Source organism: Lissotriton vulgaris, chromosome 5 (genome assembly GCF_964263255.1).
Source record: "Lissotriton vulgaris chromosome 5, aLisVul1.2, whole genome shotgun sequence".
NCBI lineage: Eukaryota > Metazoa > Chordata > Amphibia > Caudata > Salamandridae > Lissotriton > Lissotriton vulgaris.
In genome coordinates this window covers 1,940,773,277-1,940,788,705 of record NC_141693.1, presented here as the reverse complement: position 1 = coordinate 1,940,788,705, position 15,429 = coordinate 1,940,773,277, and the positions used below count along the sequence as shown (strand labels likewise).

The 15,429-nt window shown below is 48.5% G+C and overlaps 1 protein-coding gene across 2 annotated transcripts in view; it reads left to right on the top strand.

Moving 5' to 3' along the window:
- Positions 1-15,429, top strand: part of LOC147717815 (uncharacterized) — a 304,391-nt gene that overhangs the window by 195,938 nt on the left and 93,024 nt on the right. For both annotated transcript variants that reach the window (XM_086924601.1, XM_086924600.1), the window contains exon 15: positions 11,041-11,145. In XM_086924601.1, coding sequence (XP_086780727.1) covers positions 11,041-11,145 — 105 coding nt within the window. The remainder of the gene's footprint in view (positions 1-11,040; positions 11,146-15,429) is intronic.

Below are 15,429 nucleotides of genomic sequence, written 5' to 3'. Positions count from 1 at the left end.
ACTCTACTCTGGTCTCTGGTGAGCACCAGGGGTACTCTAGGATCTCTGTGGTGCAGTCTGAACACTGTTTTTTTACAAATACAAAGTTAGTATAAAAATTTGCAATACCAGGAGAGTGTAAATGCTATATTTAAGATTGAAACAAGGCTTACTATCGGCTCCAGAAGGAACAGTTGTGCTAAAACCAGGAACCACCTTGAAATGTTCTTCTTCCCAGAAGGAAGAGTCGATACAGTGCAAGAGGCAAAAATAAAAACACATGCACCATAAATCAACAACAATCGAAGTCCCTGATTAAACGAAAAGGAACAGAATAAAAAACGTGGTACATGAGGCAGGTGATGATCTATACAGACCCCAAAGCTGTTCAACAGACAGACATTGTAAGGTATCAGTGCAGCCACGATACTTCCTCTTCAAGCAACCTGGAAGCGCTTTTGTGTTCCCTTGACCTAAAGGGACTCCACCCTCTGGTGTTGGTACCCCAGCCACCACGCCTCCGTCTGATTACATAACACATCTATTTGTAAACCCACTTATCACTAATGGGTTTCAAGGCACCAAATAACACCTGTTTTTTGTTACCCAACTCAATGGTACTCAGTTTATCAACCTCTGATGGATGAAAGGTGGAGTGGACCCGCCGGGATTTGAACCTGTGACCATGAGGTGGAACGCAGGCCGCTGCAGTGGATGCATTAGTCCACTAAGCCACCAGACCGAACTCGCAACACTGAGGTGGATCTTCAGTAAGTGAATCCTAACAAGCGTTATCATTTATTCAACAAAAATGTCCTAATATAGCAAAGTAAAACTAGAATTAATGCTTTTTCCCTGCCTCGAGCAGGGGTATAAAGACTTGTGACAGGACAGCTGGATGTCTCACAGAAATACGATCGAAACCTAGAAAACTACCTTCCTCAGAACAACTGCAAACTGATATGGAAGACTTCTTTGATAACTATCATTGTAGGATGAAGGTGATGGGCAACCAGAGGTGGCAGATTACCGGGGTTACATGTACAATGCTCTTGCTGTTCATGGCAGGGTGTTATCTGGTAGATTAGTCTGTATGGTTTGCATTTAAAAAGAGCCCACCAGTCTGCCAGTCTCCTGGGCCCCATGAATGTTGGTTCTTGTCTGGGTACAGAACAGAATGATCAGTTCCACATTCTGCCTTGCTGCAGGAAGGACTTGACATGCAAGTGCCCATGCAGATGGGTCCAAAGGGAGCATTTTCTGCTCCCCTTTCAAATGCAAAGGACACAGTGAATGTTCAAGTTAGGCACATTAAAACCCGAACATCAGTAATGGTCACAGTAAAAAAGGTAATAACCCATTAATGCTGTGGATTGATATAAAAAATGTGTCATCCCAGCGAGCTAATGCTTGAGAGGGATAACTCAAACGTTTCCAATAGCTAAATGAGACGAATTCAAAGCTTCTAGCTCTATATAATCTACGTTCTGCTGACATGAAATGTAACCAACAGCAAGAGCTGTCTGTGGCCAGACATAAAAGGTGAACACACAGCACAACCTACTTGGCTGATGAAGTGATCCATCACCTGTAAAACACCAAACACGAAGCAGTGTTTATCTCTGAGGTCTGTAGGTACATCACAACTAAACATCATGAAGAAGCCACCCTAGGCAGTTACCACATGAGGCAGGACACGGTCATGTATCTAACATTTGTTTATGTTAACGTCCGCAAAAGATTACTCTTTTGCAGGAAACAACAGAGGAAAATTGACAATAATCAGGGCTGCTGTAGGTAGCTGCTAAGAGGCAAAGACATTTCGCTGTGAAGCTGCATTTTAACCCCCAGGGAAGAGAACTCAACATGTTTAAAAAAATATATTAAAAAAAAAGATGATGCAGCAGCGCAACACCTTTACCTGTCATAGTAAAAAGTAATAACTCCTTACAGGATTAAAAGGAAAGTAATGTGACACTACTCTTTTTAGCTACATTTTGGAAATACTCGTCCCCCACGCTAAAACATCAAAAGACAGTGCAATTGCCTCACCCCACCTTTACGCTCGCCTCTACCCCATGGAAAGGAAGAATAGCCAAAGTTTGGGGATTTTTGGGACAATGCCAGGATTGAACCTTTCAACCCTGATTCTTACAAGGACTGTTGTCTGTTCTGTTGACCCAAAAATGCAGGTGAAGGCAACCTTGGGAACCGTCTCGTCGAAATTCAGATCTTGGCTGACTGCCTCCAGCAGGTGAAAATATGCAGCACATCATTGACCCCAGGCTGCTCTGCCATCAGCTCCAAAGGTGGCTGTGACCGAATCACTTGAGAAGCGCATGAATTAAGATACTCAGGTTCTTGTGGACTTGTGACTGAAGCCAGCTCAATAGGCAAGCGAGCCACTTTCCAGGGGAGAAGGGGCATGGACTTTATGAAAGTCTAGGACCACAAAGATCCCAGAGTCCATCTGGAGGCAACTGCAGGCCGTTTGAATTAGACTTTCAGTACTTGATCTGTGGTTCCTGGGTTGGAGGTGCCTCATATGGACACACAATGTGGTGGCTAAGGCACCAGAGCCCAAAGCCTGGCTTGACTGGCTGTCCAGATTCTTTGTTGGGTCGAGAGGTTTGTCTCTCCTGTCTGGCAGTTCATCTTAGGAGTGTGGACAACAGGGAGGCAGATTGTCTTTTCATGTCTTTCATTCAATATAAGAGATGTGAACTGCCCATTATACGTTCCACACCATTTGTCTCTGGTATGGACTACCAGTGATGAACTTGCTAGCCTCAGGGTCCAATGGAGAGGTGCCTTGCATCATGATCCTATTCTGCAATTAATGGATGAGGGTGTTGCATGATTTGCTGACAGTGTGGCCAACGGGTCTTTTTCCACCTTCCCTTCATGCTCACATTCTGTATAGGTTTGAAACTAGGTGATAGTCAATATATTTATTCCTTATTAGCCACTCAGAAGCTGGTTCTCCTCTGCTCCAGAGGAGGTATCAGCATGGATCCCTCTGGTGTCTCCCAGGTGACGTTTTCCAGGTCTTATTTAATCAACACAGTGCCCGCCTAACGAAACCTGAAGAGCAGCGGGCGTCGAGTTGACAGGAAAAACAAGCTTGAATACTTTTCCTTTTTTGAAGTAGACCCTAACGGAACAGTCTTCTACCACGTAAGTAGTCTGTAGTTGCAACATCCTCTACCCCTAACAATTCGCTGAATTGATGTCCATGCTACAGGTCCTCCATTTGAACTCTTAAAACGGATTTCCATATAAAGTGTTTATAACGGTGGTTTGCTCCTTGCGCAGGTTGAGTGATTTGTGTCTTTTGTGTGTACTGTCCCCTACTTACGTTTATTGCCTGATGCTATGAATTTCTGTTTTGGTCCTGGTTTTTCGCCCAAGGTATGTCACGTTTTCTGTTGGATCAGGCGGTGGTCCTCCCTTATTTTGCGTCCAGAGTGATACAGATTCTTCTCGGATTCTGGTTGTCCTTAGAATGGTGTTATGCTTTGTGGAACAGGCTGTTGCTTTTCGGGTCTGTGTAGGACTATTTGTTAATTGAGATTTTGAATGAGGGCCTATTATTCTAGGGGAGTTGCATTACCTTGTACTTCAGCATCTGGTTTCTTCTTCTACATGTGTGCCTGGCCACTACCTGAGCAAATCCGTCTACTTTCGTGACACACTACCAACTGCCCACTCTAGAGGAGGCTGGCATCTCCCTTATCTGGCTGTCTCCAGCCGTCAATGCTTGTTACTCTTGAGTCACAGCATTACATTTCACGAGTCCTTGAATGTTATAGTTGTTGGTATGTTCTTAAACAGTCTTTTGATGGTTTATGAAAAGAAGGAAATCATTTAAAAATGTTTGGATTACGTCGGGGAATCCTCCTTATGCCTAGTCTTTGGTTCTCCTTTATATTGATGCAGCCTTCCTTCCTGCCCTGGGCAACTATGGTATGTTCTGTCGGTGACAGGACATGGTCATGGCACTTCTCCATTGTGAGGGAGGTGGGAGGAAAGGAGCCAGGACTGTAAATAAATAAGAAATATGAAGGGAGGGGGAGTGCTACTGTGCCATCTTTCGTATCACCACTGTAAACAACACACAATGGCTCTGTCAGAGACGTGTTCAAAAAAGCAAGCAACGGTGACTATTCCTTCTTCTTCCTTCCTTCCAAACTTGTTTGATGCCAGTACTAGTGGTCTTGAATTGCTATTCACTGCACAAAATTCTCCAGACAGCAGGATCAACCAATCAATCAATTAATCAAAAACATTTATAGAGCGTGCTACTCACCCGTGAGGGTCTCAAGGCGCTGAAAGGGGGGGAGGGGTGCTACTACTGCTACTACTGCTACTGCTACTGCTACTACTACTCGAAAAGCCAGGTCTTGAGGTGTTTCATGAAGGAGAGATGGTCCTGGGTCATTCGTAGGTGTGCGGGGAGGGAGTTCCATGTTTTGGCCGCCAGGTAGGAGAACGATCTTCCCCCGGCGGTGGTTCTGCGAATCCTTGGACCGGTGGCGAGGGCGAGGCTGGCGGAGCGGAGCTGGCGGGTGGGAGTGTAGAACGAGAGGCGGCTGTTGAGGCTGTGGAGCGCTTTGTGTGTGTGGGTGAGGAGCCTGAATGTGATCCTCTTGTTGATGGGGAGCCAGTGCAGGTTTCTCAGGTGGGCGGATATGTGGCTGTGGCGAGTGATGTCGAGGATGAGTCGTGCGGAGTCGTTCTGTATGTGTTGTAGTCGTTTCTGAAGTTTGGCGGTGGTTTCTGCGTATAGGGCGTTTCTGTAGTCCAGTCGGCTGGTGACGAGGGCCTTTCGGAGCATGTGCAGGGTGTTGAAGCATGATGTCGAGACGGCGTTGACTTGCTTGGTCATCGTGAGGGAGGAGTCCAGGATGAATCCCAGGTTGCGTGCGTGGTCCGAGGGTGTCGGTGCGGAGCCCAGTGCTGAGGGCCACCAGGAGTCGTCCCAGGCGGAGATGATTGTCCGAGGATGTGGACCTCCGTCTTGTCTGAGTTCAGCTTCAGGCGCCTGAGCTTCATCCATTCTGCGACGTCTTTCATTCCTTCCTGTAGGTTGGTTTTGGCGGCGGCTGGGTCTTTGGTGAGGGAGAGTATCAGCTGGGTGTCGTCGGCGTAGGAGATGATGCTGATGTTGTGTTTGCGTGTGATGGCGGCGAGGGGGCTCATGTAGATATTGAAGAGGGTTGGGCTGAGCGAGGATCCTTGGGGTACGCCGCAGATGATCTCCGTGGCTTCTGAGCTGAAGGGAGGGAGGCGGACTCTCTGGGTTCTGTCGGAGAGGAACAAGGTGATCCAGTCCAGGGCCTTTCCTTGGATCCCAATGGTGAAGAGGCGGGTTATTAGGGTGCAATGGCATACGGTATCGAAGGCTGCCGAGAGGTCCAGCAGGATGAGGGCGGTTGTTTCTCCGTTGTCTATCAGGGTCCTGATGTCGTCGGTGACTGCGATGAGGGCGGTTTCGGTGCTGTGGTTGGCTCGAAATCCGGACTGGGATGGATCGAGCGAGTTGTTTGCCTCTAGGAAAGGAGTCAGCTGTTTATTGACGGTTTTCTCGATGACTTTGGCCGGGAAGGGAAGAATAGAGATGAGGCGGAAGTTCTTGATGTCTTTGGGGTCCGCTGTGGGTTTTTTCAGAAGGGCGTTGAATTCTGCGTGCTTCCAGCTCTCGGGGAAGGTGGCTGACGCGAACAAGATGTTTATGACGTTCCGGAGATGGGGTGCAATGATGGTGTCGGCTTTGTTGAAGATATGATGGGGGCAAGGGTCCGAGGGGGAGCCGGAGTGGATGGAGTTCATGACGTTGGTGGTGTCTTCAGAGCTGATGGGGGTCCAGGCGCTGAGGGTGGTGGTGGGGGTCGCTGGTTCGGTGACTGGAGGCGGAGTCCGGGGTCCGAAGCTGCCGTATATATCTGCGATCTTTCGGTGGAAGAACGTGGCGAGGGAGTTGCAGAGTTCTTGTGACGGTGTGATGTCGTTGTTGCTGGCACAGAGGTTGGAGAGCTCTTTGACGATGTTGAAGAGTTCCTTGCTGTTGTGGGTGTTGTTGTCTAGTCGCTCTTTGAATGAAGTCCTTTTGGTGGTGCGGATCAGCTGGTGGTGTTTGCGGGTGGCGATCTTGAGGGCTGTCATGTTTTCTGTAGTTCGTTCGTGGCGCCAGGTTTTTTCGAGGGTTCGGCAGGATTTCTTTGATTCTTTGAGGGCGTCTGTGAACCATGAAGTTTTCCTGTTGCCGGTCACGCCTGGGGGGTTCTTCAGCGGAGCGAGGTTGTCGGCGCAGTTGGTGATCCACTGTGCGAAGTTGTGGGCTGCGTCGTTGGTGTCAGCGGTGTTGGCTGGTGGGTTCTGGCTCAGTGACGAAAGGAGCTGGTCTGTGGTGATTTTGCTCCAGCATCTGCGGGTGATTCGTTGCGTGCGATGGTGGGAAGTATTCTTTTTGAAGGTGAAGTGGATGCATCTGTGGTCGGTCCAGTGTAGTCCGGAGAAGTTATGCTATGTTATGTTATGTTAATTATATTTTTATAGCGCACAGATGCCCCAGCCAAGGGGCGTCCTGGCGCTTAGACAGGTACTATAACATAACACACAAAGGGAAAAAGAAGAAAGGGGGTGGCTACTCGGAAGCGGGGAACAGTAAAGTTTTAATAGCCCGCCTGAAGGGGGATAAATCATTCAGAGCTCGGATGTGCACCGGGAGCGAGTTCCACAATCCTGCAGCAAGCACCCTGTACGAGCGGCCACCCATTCTGCTAAGTTTAAAACGGGGGCAGACTGCTAGGTGAAGAGCCTCTGATCTTAATGATCTCGGAGGGATGTAGGGAATGAGCAGGTTGGCAAGTGCCGGCGGCGAAGAAAATTTCATGATTTTAAAGGCCAGACAGAGCACCTTAAACTTGATCCGCTGTCTGACCGGTAGCCAATGTAGGGCCGAGATGGTACCCGACACAGAACAGTGTCTGGGAAGACCCACAATGGTCCGCGCCGCGGCATTTTGAACCCTTTGGAGCCTAGATGCCTCAGCCTGGTTGACCCCTATCATCAGCGAACTCCCGTAGTCCAGCCGGGATAGAATTGGACCACGAGCTGCCGGGTGGGAGGGTCAAAATATTTCAAGATCGGCCTTATGCCACGCAAGATACCGTAGCAGGTGGCTGCAACCTTCTTCGTGTGGCCTGTGAAGGTGAGCGCAGGATCCAGCCAAATTCCTAGGTTTTTCACTCCGGAAGCTGGGATAGGAATAATGCCCAGCTCTGGAGGCCACCACTGGTTTCCCCATAGCTCAGCATGTTTCCCCAAGACCAACACCTTAGTTTTGGTGGCATTCAACTGAAGGCAATTGGTACGAAGCCAACTCGCTACTGCCACAAGTCCAGCTCGGAATCTGGGGGCCTCCACTTCAGGGTCTCCACTAAGTGTCACCGCCAGCTGCGTATCGTCCGCATATGAGGTCATCGTCAGACCCCACTGTTTGACGACTGCAGCTAGCGGTTTCACGTAGAGGTTGAACAGGGTAGGGCTCAACGAGGAGCCCTGTGGGACCCCCAGGTCCAAGGGAAAAATGGTCGATTGGCAGGGTGGTATTGCCACTTTAAAGGTTCGATATGAGAGAAAGGATCGAAACCACTGGAGAGCGGTACCTGCTACTCCAGCTTCCTCTAAGCGTTGAATCAGTATCTGGTGGGACACAGTATCGAAAGCAGCGCTCAGATCTAATAGCAGGAGCGCTGCCGTACGTCCGGAGTCAAGCACCAGGCGTAAATGCTCGATGATATAGAGCAAAGTGGTCTCAGTACTGTGTCCTGGCCGAAAGCCATTCTGGCTGGAGTCCAGTATCTGATTACGAGCCAGGTGTTCAGACAAGATCGAGTTAACATGGGCTTCGGTAACTTTAGCCATCCAAGGCAATAAAGATATGGGGCGATAATTTTCTGGCAAAAGGGGGTCGGAATTAGCCTTTTTTAAGATAGGGGTCACTACCGCCTGCTTCCATAAAGCAGGAATCGTTCCAGTTGACAATGACATGTTGATTAGATTTAGTATGGGAGCTGGGCACAGGGGAGAAAGAGTACTAATAAGAGCTGGCTTCAGCGGGTCCAGAGGAGAGCCTGATTTAACGCTGAGGCTAAGTTTATCAAAAGCCTCAGTGGACAAATCAGGTAAGAAGGTCAAAGTCTCATACCCCAAGAGATTAGGGTCAACTAACTCTGGATCCGACCGACACAGATCAAAACCTCGGTATATTTTCTGCACTTTCTCCAAGAAGAAAGTTGCTAAATTCTCGCAATGGGAGTCAGTGCAGATCTCTGGCGAGGTAGCTCTTTTATTCATAAGGTCTTTCAATAACTTGAATATTAGTTTAGATGGATTGGTACTGGCTAGAAATTCCTGAGCATAGAATGCGGCAAGTGTTCTGCAGATTGCCCTATGATAGAGCTTAAGTTTGGCAAAGTACAAGGTTTTCAGGGCAGGATCATAAGATCTTCTCCAATCTCTCTCCGCTTTCCGGCAAGTTTTTTTAAGCTCGGCAAGGGAATCATTATACCACGAGCTGGGTACCTTCGAGTGACCTTTCGACCAGCGCATGGGTATAAGAGAGTCAAGAGCATCTGAAATCCATGTGCAAAACAGCTGGTACCCATGATCCACATTCAAAAAAGCGCTCAGGGGTTTCTGCTCCAGTGACCTGTAGAACTCTTCAAGTTTGAGCTTGTGCCTTTTAAAAATTGGCCTATCCACAGGAGTGGCTGAAGGAGACGTGGTTGCTGGCGGAGAAGATGGTGTCAAGTGTGTGGCCAGCGATGTGGGTGGGGGTGTTCACTAGTTGCTTGAGTCCGAGGTTGGCGAGGTTGTCGAGCAGGGTGGTGGTGTTGTTGTCGCTGTTTTTCTCCAGGTGGAAGTTCAGGTCCCCGAGGAGGATGTATTCTGGTGAGGCTAGGGCGTGCGGGCTGATGAAGTCGGCGATGGACGCAGCATGTGTTGAGGAGTATGCATTTGAGGTGGTTGTTGTTGTTGCGTGGTCTGCAGTTTCGGAGGCGTTGTATTTGCAGGCTTGACAGGTGAAGGGTCCGTGGGTTCGTTTCGGGGTGGCTCGGTAGCAGGCGGTTGTTCGTCCGGTGTTGAGTGCGTTGAGGGCGGCGGAGTCGTATCTCAGTCGGGTGCTTTGGGTGCGGCGGGGGCCAGGGGTTCTGGCGCTGGGCGCGGTCCAGATGCGGACGGGCACAGACTGGCTTGCCTTAGGCGCGCCTTCGGTGCACCAGCGCCCTCCATATGAGGGGCTGTGGGAGGGAGGATCAGCTGGGAGGCGGGAGCGGGGTGGCGAATGGGGCAGCGGGGGGCGGGGCCGCAGGGATGCAGCGGCGGGAGAAAAGGTGGCACGGAGGGAAACGGGGGAGGGGGCACACGGGCAGAGAAGAAAAACTAGGCAAAACAACAGGCAAAACAACTGGCCGAACAATAGTGAGCAGGGGCACAGAAAGAAAAATGGGGAGAGGGGGTACAGGCCAAAAACGAGGCAACAGCAGTGAGCAGGGGCACAGAAGGAAAAATGGGGAGAGGGGGCACAAGGGCACAGAAGAAAGAACGAGGCAAAACAACAGGCAAGATAACAGTGAGCAGGGGCACAAAGGACTTACTCGGCAGCAGCGAGGCACTATCGGAGTAGCGTTACAGGAGGACCCTGTGGCGGCTGGGGGGGCGACCTACCTGCTGGCAGGGTCAAAGGTCGCTCCCTTCAGCGCTGTGGGAGGGAGGATCAGCTGGGAGGCGGGAGCGGGGTGGCATATGGGGCAGCGAGGGCGGGGCCGCAGGGACACAGTGGCGGGAGAAAAGGTGGCACGAAGGGAAACGGGGGAGGGGGCACATGGCCAGAGAAGAAAAACGAGGCAAAACAACAGGCAAAACAACAGGCCGAAAATAGTGAGCAGGGGGCACAGAAAGAAAAACGGGGAGAGGGGCACAGGGAAAAAACGAGGTAACAGCAGTGAGCAGGCGCACAGAAGGAGAAACGGGGAGAGGGGGCACAAGGGCACAGAAGAAAGAATGAGGCAAAACAACAGGCAAGATAACAGTGAGCAGGGGAACAGAAATGATATTTTTGTTAGCATGACTAGTATCAAACAGCTGCTAAAATAATGTGACAATCTCGTACACTGTGTTTGCCAACATCACAATTCAGAATGTTAATTCCCTGGGCCCTACGCACACACACTCTAAAGAGTTAGTGTCACTCTTGTTGGCATACAGTCAGGCTTGGTTTGTATATATAATATACGATTTATCAAGAAAGCCCTGGCACACACAACAGTGGAGATACATTTGATTGATGTAAACAACTGTATCCTGGAGAAGATTCAGACTGTGTCTTGAGAGAAGCCTGTGATTGTTGATGTCTTGCATTCTGCTAGTCTTTCCAGGAAAGGCCCGTTAGAGATGGAGTAAGAGCTGGTAATAGGAAGGGTCACAGCCTTAGTGAGCGTCGCTGTTCAGCTGTGGGTGCAACTTGGGGAGAAGCAGTTTATTTTCTGCTAAGCTGAATTTCCATAAGAGTCTGGTCATGGGCACAGACGTAGGGGACTGGAGTGCTTCAAGTTCAGGTGCGATCTGCGAGAGGGTCAAATCTGGTTCCCGATACAGCCAGGGCATGTGGTTACCCCCTGGAACGAGTGGTGGATGGTTATGTGGAAGAATGCTTGTTTCTCTGCTATCTCTCCTCTGTACCTTTCTTGAGTTGGACATTTGTGACCTGCGTAGATTCTTTTTGTTACTAATCTCATGGGCAAAATGCTGTACTGTAAAATACTTTGGGTATATTAAATGTATCCTATACCGAAGTGGCTATCCGACGTATGGGGCTGTATCCGCCTTTAGGAGGTTGTTGCCTGTGGTTCATTTTGTTGCTTATTGGTAAATGGATATAAAACTAAATTCATGTGTTTTCCATCTGTCCAACCCAATCAGCATTTAGGGCGTTTAATGTACTTTTCTTGTTTACAATGATGAATAATTTGATATCTTCTGTTTTCTTTCCAGCTCGGTCTGGTGAACAGAGAGAGTCTGAAATAACGACATTCAGAGTCAATGCCCACTGCCTGCATCTGCACAATGTTCATGTATATGAGCGTGTCAAGCCACACGGTAGGAAAATTATCATTATATTGATATATTGTCTTACGTTCAACTGGGGTACCCCCACGCTATATCGCCTCTTCTATATCGACCTATCACTACTTGCCCTCCTCTACGTCACTTTCTAATACATCCTCCGAGGTAAGTTATGTAAAACAAGTTAACAGTATCTTATATTGAAAATGGGAAGGGGCAGGGGAATCCCCCCTTCAATTTCCCAAGACAAGAAATGACAGGCGATGTGCCAGGATCCTGCTATTCCCTAAGGGAGAGGCTGCCGTCTCCAGATGTTCTTTTTAGCACTCTTCAACTCTCGCTGCACGGGACGTGCCCGGGCCAAGGGCGGGGGCCATCCTTGCCCGTCATTGCCAGGAAGAGGCAGGGCAGGGCCACCCCCTTGTGCTTTGCAATTTAGAGCTTCTTGGGTCCAGCTACTCCACTACAAGGTACTGTGCCTCTCCAATTATTCTCCAAGCCTTGGGAGACTGGTTTGTCCATACTTCTTCTCTCAGTTGGAAGCCCAAAGTCTTTTAAACTGTCCCATAAACTGTAAGCTGATTCATCAAGTAGACTCCTAAGACCCCCTGGGTCAACTACTTCCATTATTTGCTGTTGTCTATCTGATGACTATCTGGTGCCTGAAGCCACTCAGTGTCTGCTTGTGGACCGAGGGTGAGGGTGGGAGACTTTATTTTTTTGGGGGGGGGGGGGGGCTACCGAAATAAAGACAACATCTGATTACTACGCATGGTAGGGCTAAAGACCGCTACTGGGCCTCTCCAAGCTCTTTCAACATCCCCCCCCCTCATTCGTTTTGCAAAGCCATTTATGGGGTAAAGTAAATCTGTTGACTGGGGGGGGGGGGAGAGACACATTCAAAATTGATCAAAGTAAAACAGCCCCCAAGAATGCTGGGAGTAACTGTGTGATAGTTCGCATTGATCACCTTTTGGTTGAGGGGTTGGAAATTTTAACTCCCACCGGGTCAGCCCTATTCTGTACATTGGAGGGGGCTTCACCCTGTTCCAATTCAATGTTTAGGAAGCCAACTACTCGCAGTACCAAGCTGAGTCAATCTGCTCCAACTACAACGCCAGATGAAATCCAAATAGCCCTGGAGTCCCAGGACCCCCACCTTTCACTTAGCAATACGTTTTTACCCCTCCAAGATCAAAGTGATGACCAAGAGTGTAGGGTGGAGCATGAGGGTGATAGTAGGGGGGAATGCTGAGACAACTGGGGGGGGGGCAAGGTGGAAGTATACCCTCATGCAAAGGGACATCTCTGCTCGACTCCTCTGCCCTGAGAATTATAACCGACCTGAGAGCTGACGTCAGTATGCTAAAATCAGCTATCAAAGACCATACAGGCCAGGTTAATCTTTTTCTAGCTCAAAGTTTAAGCAATGTTCAGGCATCCACCCTGCCCTGTAGACAATGTGTTACCTCAACCTCCCTAGTGCAATCAGATTTTACTCAAGTTCTATGTAGCATTCATCGACCTTAAGCAGCTTATGATCTTGTTACTAGGAACAAGCTTGGGTAAGAATTAAATGATATGGGCCTCCCCCAAGAGATTCTATCACTTATTATTCGCCTTCACGAGGCAAACCTGGCTAGGATTCGCTGGGTTTGCCAAGGCTAACTTACTGACCCAATAGAAATCAACTGGGGAGGGGGGGATACGTGCGGGGTCCCCCAAGGTTCCTCCCTTTCCCCCCTTTTATTTAATCTTTATATTTCCCCTCTTATTTTTTCACTGCAACAAATGGAGGTCGCTGTATTTAATTATGCGGACGACCTCCAGCTTGTCTTCAATCTTTCCTCTTCCTCCGATTCTGTTCTTAATTTCCAAACTATCATGATTCATATCCGGGACTGGATGAACCACAACCATCTGAAACTCAACCCAGACAAGACCGAGCTGGTGTTGACGGGTGGTTCATCCAGCCCCTGATCCCCTCTTTTCTGGCCCCCTTCCCTTGGTCCCCCACCTGTTCCCTCTACCTCAGTCAAAACTTTAGGCATTAAGCTCAATTCTCAACTCACCCTTCACTCTCAGGTTAGCTCTGTGGTCTCTTCTTCCTTTCTTTCACTGCGCACTATACGCAAGGTGTCCCTTTTTTTTCATTTGATGCTTTAAAATTGATCACCCTGGCCATGGTCGTATCCCGCCTGGATTATGGCAACACCCTATATGCAGGTATACCTGCATATAGTCTTCGGCGTCTGCAGCAGATCCAAAACCAGGCGGCGCGCCTGGTGTTCAAACTCCCAAAGTCCCACCATATCACCCCCCTCCTAAAGTCCCTACATTGGCTTCCTGTTCGTGCTCGTGTCCAGTTTAAGCTTGCTTCCATCACCTTTCAAGCACGACTGGGCACGGCACCGGCTTTCATCTCATCTGAGATTATCCCTTATGTTCCCTCCAGGGAACTGCTTTCTTCTACCCAATCCCTTCCTACAGTTCCACGGTTCTGGAGAAAGAAATGGGGTGGCTCGAAATTTGCGACCCTCGCTCCGATCTTCTGGAACTCCTTGCCTCTTGAGCTTAGAGCTTCGACCTTGTACCCTCATTTCCGGAAACAGCTCAAGGCACATCTTTTTGCTAAATTCTTCAATTAATTCATTAGCAGCTCATTTTTTTTTTCTTACTTAGCTCCTGCTCTCTTGCCCAGTTCTCGATCAGTTGTAGCGCCATGAAACCGCTGGTGTACGTGCGCTGTATAAATAATTTTAAATTCAAATACGTCAGGACTATGTTCTGGCGCCTACACTTTTTTCTCCTTTTGTGAATGGTATGGTTCAGTATCTATCTGAAGTCCCAGCGGATGCCCCAATCCTGGGGGAAGAAAAAGTGGTAACCCTATTGTAGATGACACCCTGTTACTATCCAAAACACAAGCCGGGCTTCAATTACTCTGATCGCTTTTCTTTGATTCCTGGGGTCCAGAGGTTAATACCACAAAGACAAAGCTTTTACAGCTTAACCCTCACAAGTCATTTAGAGGCAAATTGAAACTAGGGGGGTCCCCTTGGAGAGGGTGAGCCTCTTTGTTTACCTGGGTATTACCATCTATGAAGATCTATCATGGAAGCTCCATGTACCCAAACAGACCCTCAATCACAGACAAATAGTAGGGGCCTTGATTGAAAAACACAGAACCTCCTTTACAAACCGGTGGCAGCCCCACTCTAGATTTACGAGGCCAAAGCTGCAGCTCCGCACTTTACAGAGCTGAATTACGGGGTTTTAAAAAGATGGAGACCTTTTTGAATTCTAATAATAAGTTGCTTAGGTCCCTGGTCTCCCTACCACAGAGCACACCGCTACATCCATTGAGGCAGGACCTGGGTAGACCCTCCATCACAGAGAAGGCCACGTTACGCCCCCTAGTGTTCTGGTTGAGTGTAAGGTCCACCCCATAGTTGTCCTCGTATGTTGCTGCCCTCAAGGAAGTCATTGCACTTGATCACTTTAAGAAGATTGGTTGGATCCGTGATTTGAAATCCTTGTTAAGTGCAATAATAGGCCTAGAGGGCTACAGGGCCTCCGAGGATCCACTACTGCTACCTAGCAAAGGCACAATCCAGAAGCACTATTGGGACTGGGTTAAACAAGATTCACTTACCTGTTCTTCATGGGAACACCTAACTATGAAGTTCATGAATTTTAAGCTGTCCGGTTCATTTGAACAATATTTTGAAACAATTACCATACCCCAGGGCAGGGAACTTTATATACAGTTCAGGTTTGGTTCCCTTCCCTTGAACATATTTACTGGTTCCTGGTGGCAGGAAACTAATACCTCTAATTGTTTTGCCCCAGCTGTCCCTCTGCAATAGAATCTGCTGCCCATGTTATTTTTGTGTGTTCCGAGTATGCTTGCCCGAGATGAAAATGGCTGAGGCTAATTTGTAAGCAATTGGGCACTCAACATTACGACAAAGCCCTCTGTATTTTAAGATCAGAGCCTAGTCCGACAATTGTTTGCTCTGTTGCAAAGTTTTTGGGATATATGTGGGCAATTAGAAAGCATTTGCTGAATGTGAGAGACCATGGTGCACGTTGATATTCTTTTCTATTTAAACAGCTTTTATATTGCATTTTGTTAAACAATGTAGCTGCTATGTTTTATGTATATTTGAATTTTTTAATCGCTTAGGAGCTTGTAGATAATCCTGGATTAAAGCGAGCATAGAGGGCCATGCCGTCCAAATTGGGAAAGACAATGGCTTTTGCTGTCCTCATGCCATATGTATTTGTATGCTCATTTACATTTTAAAATGAATC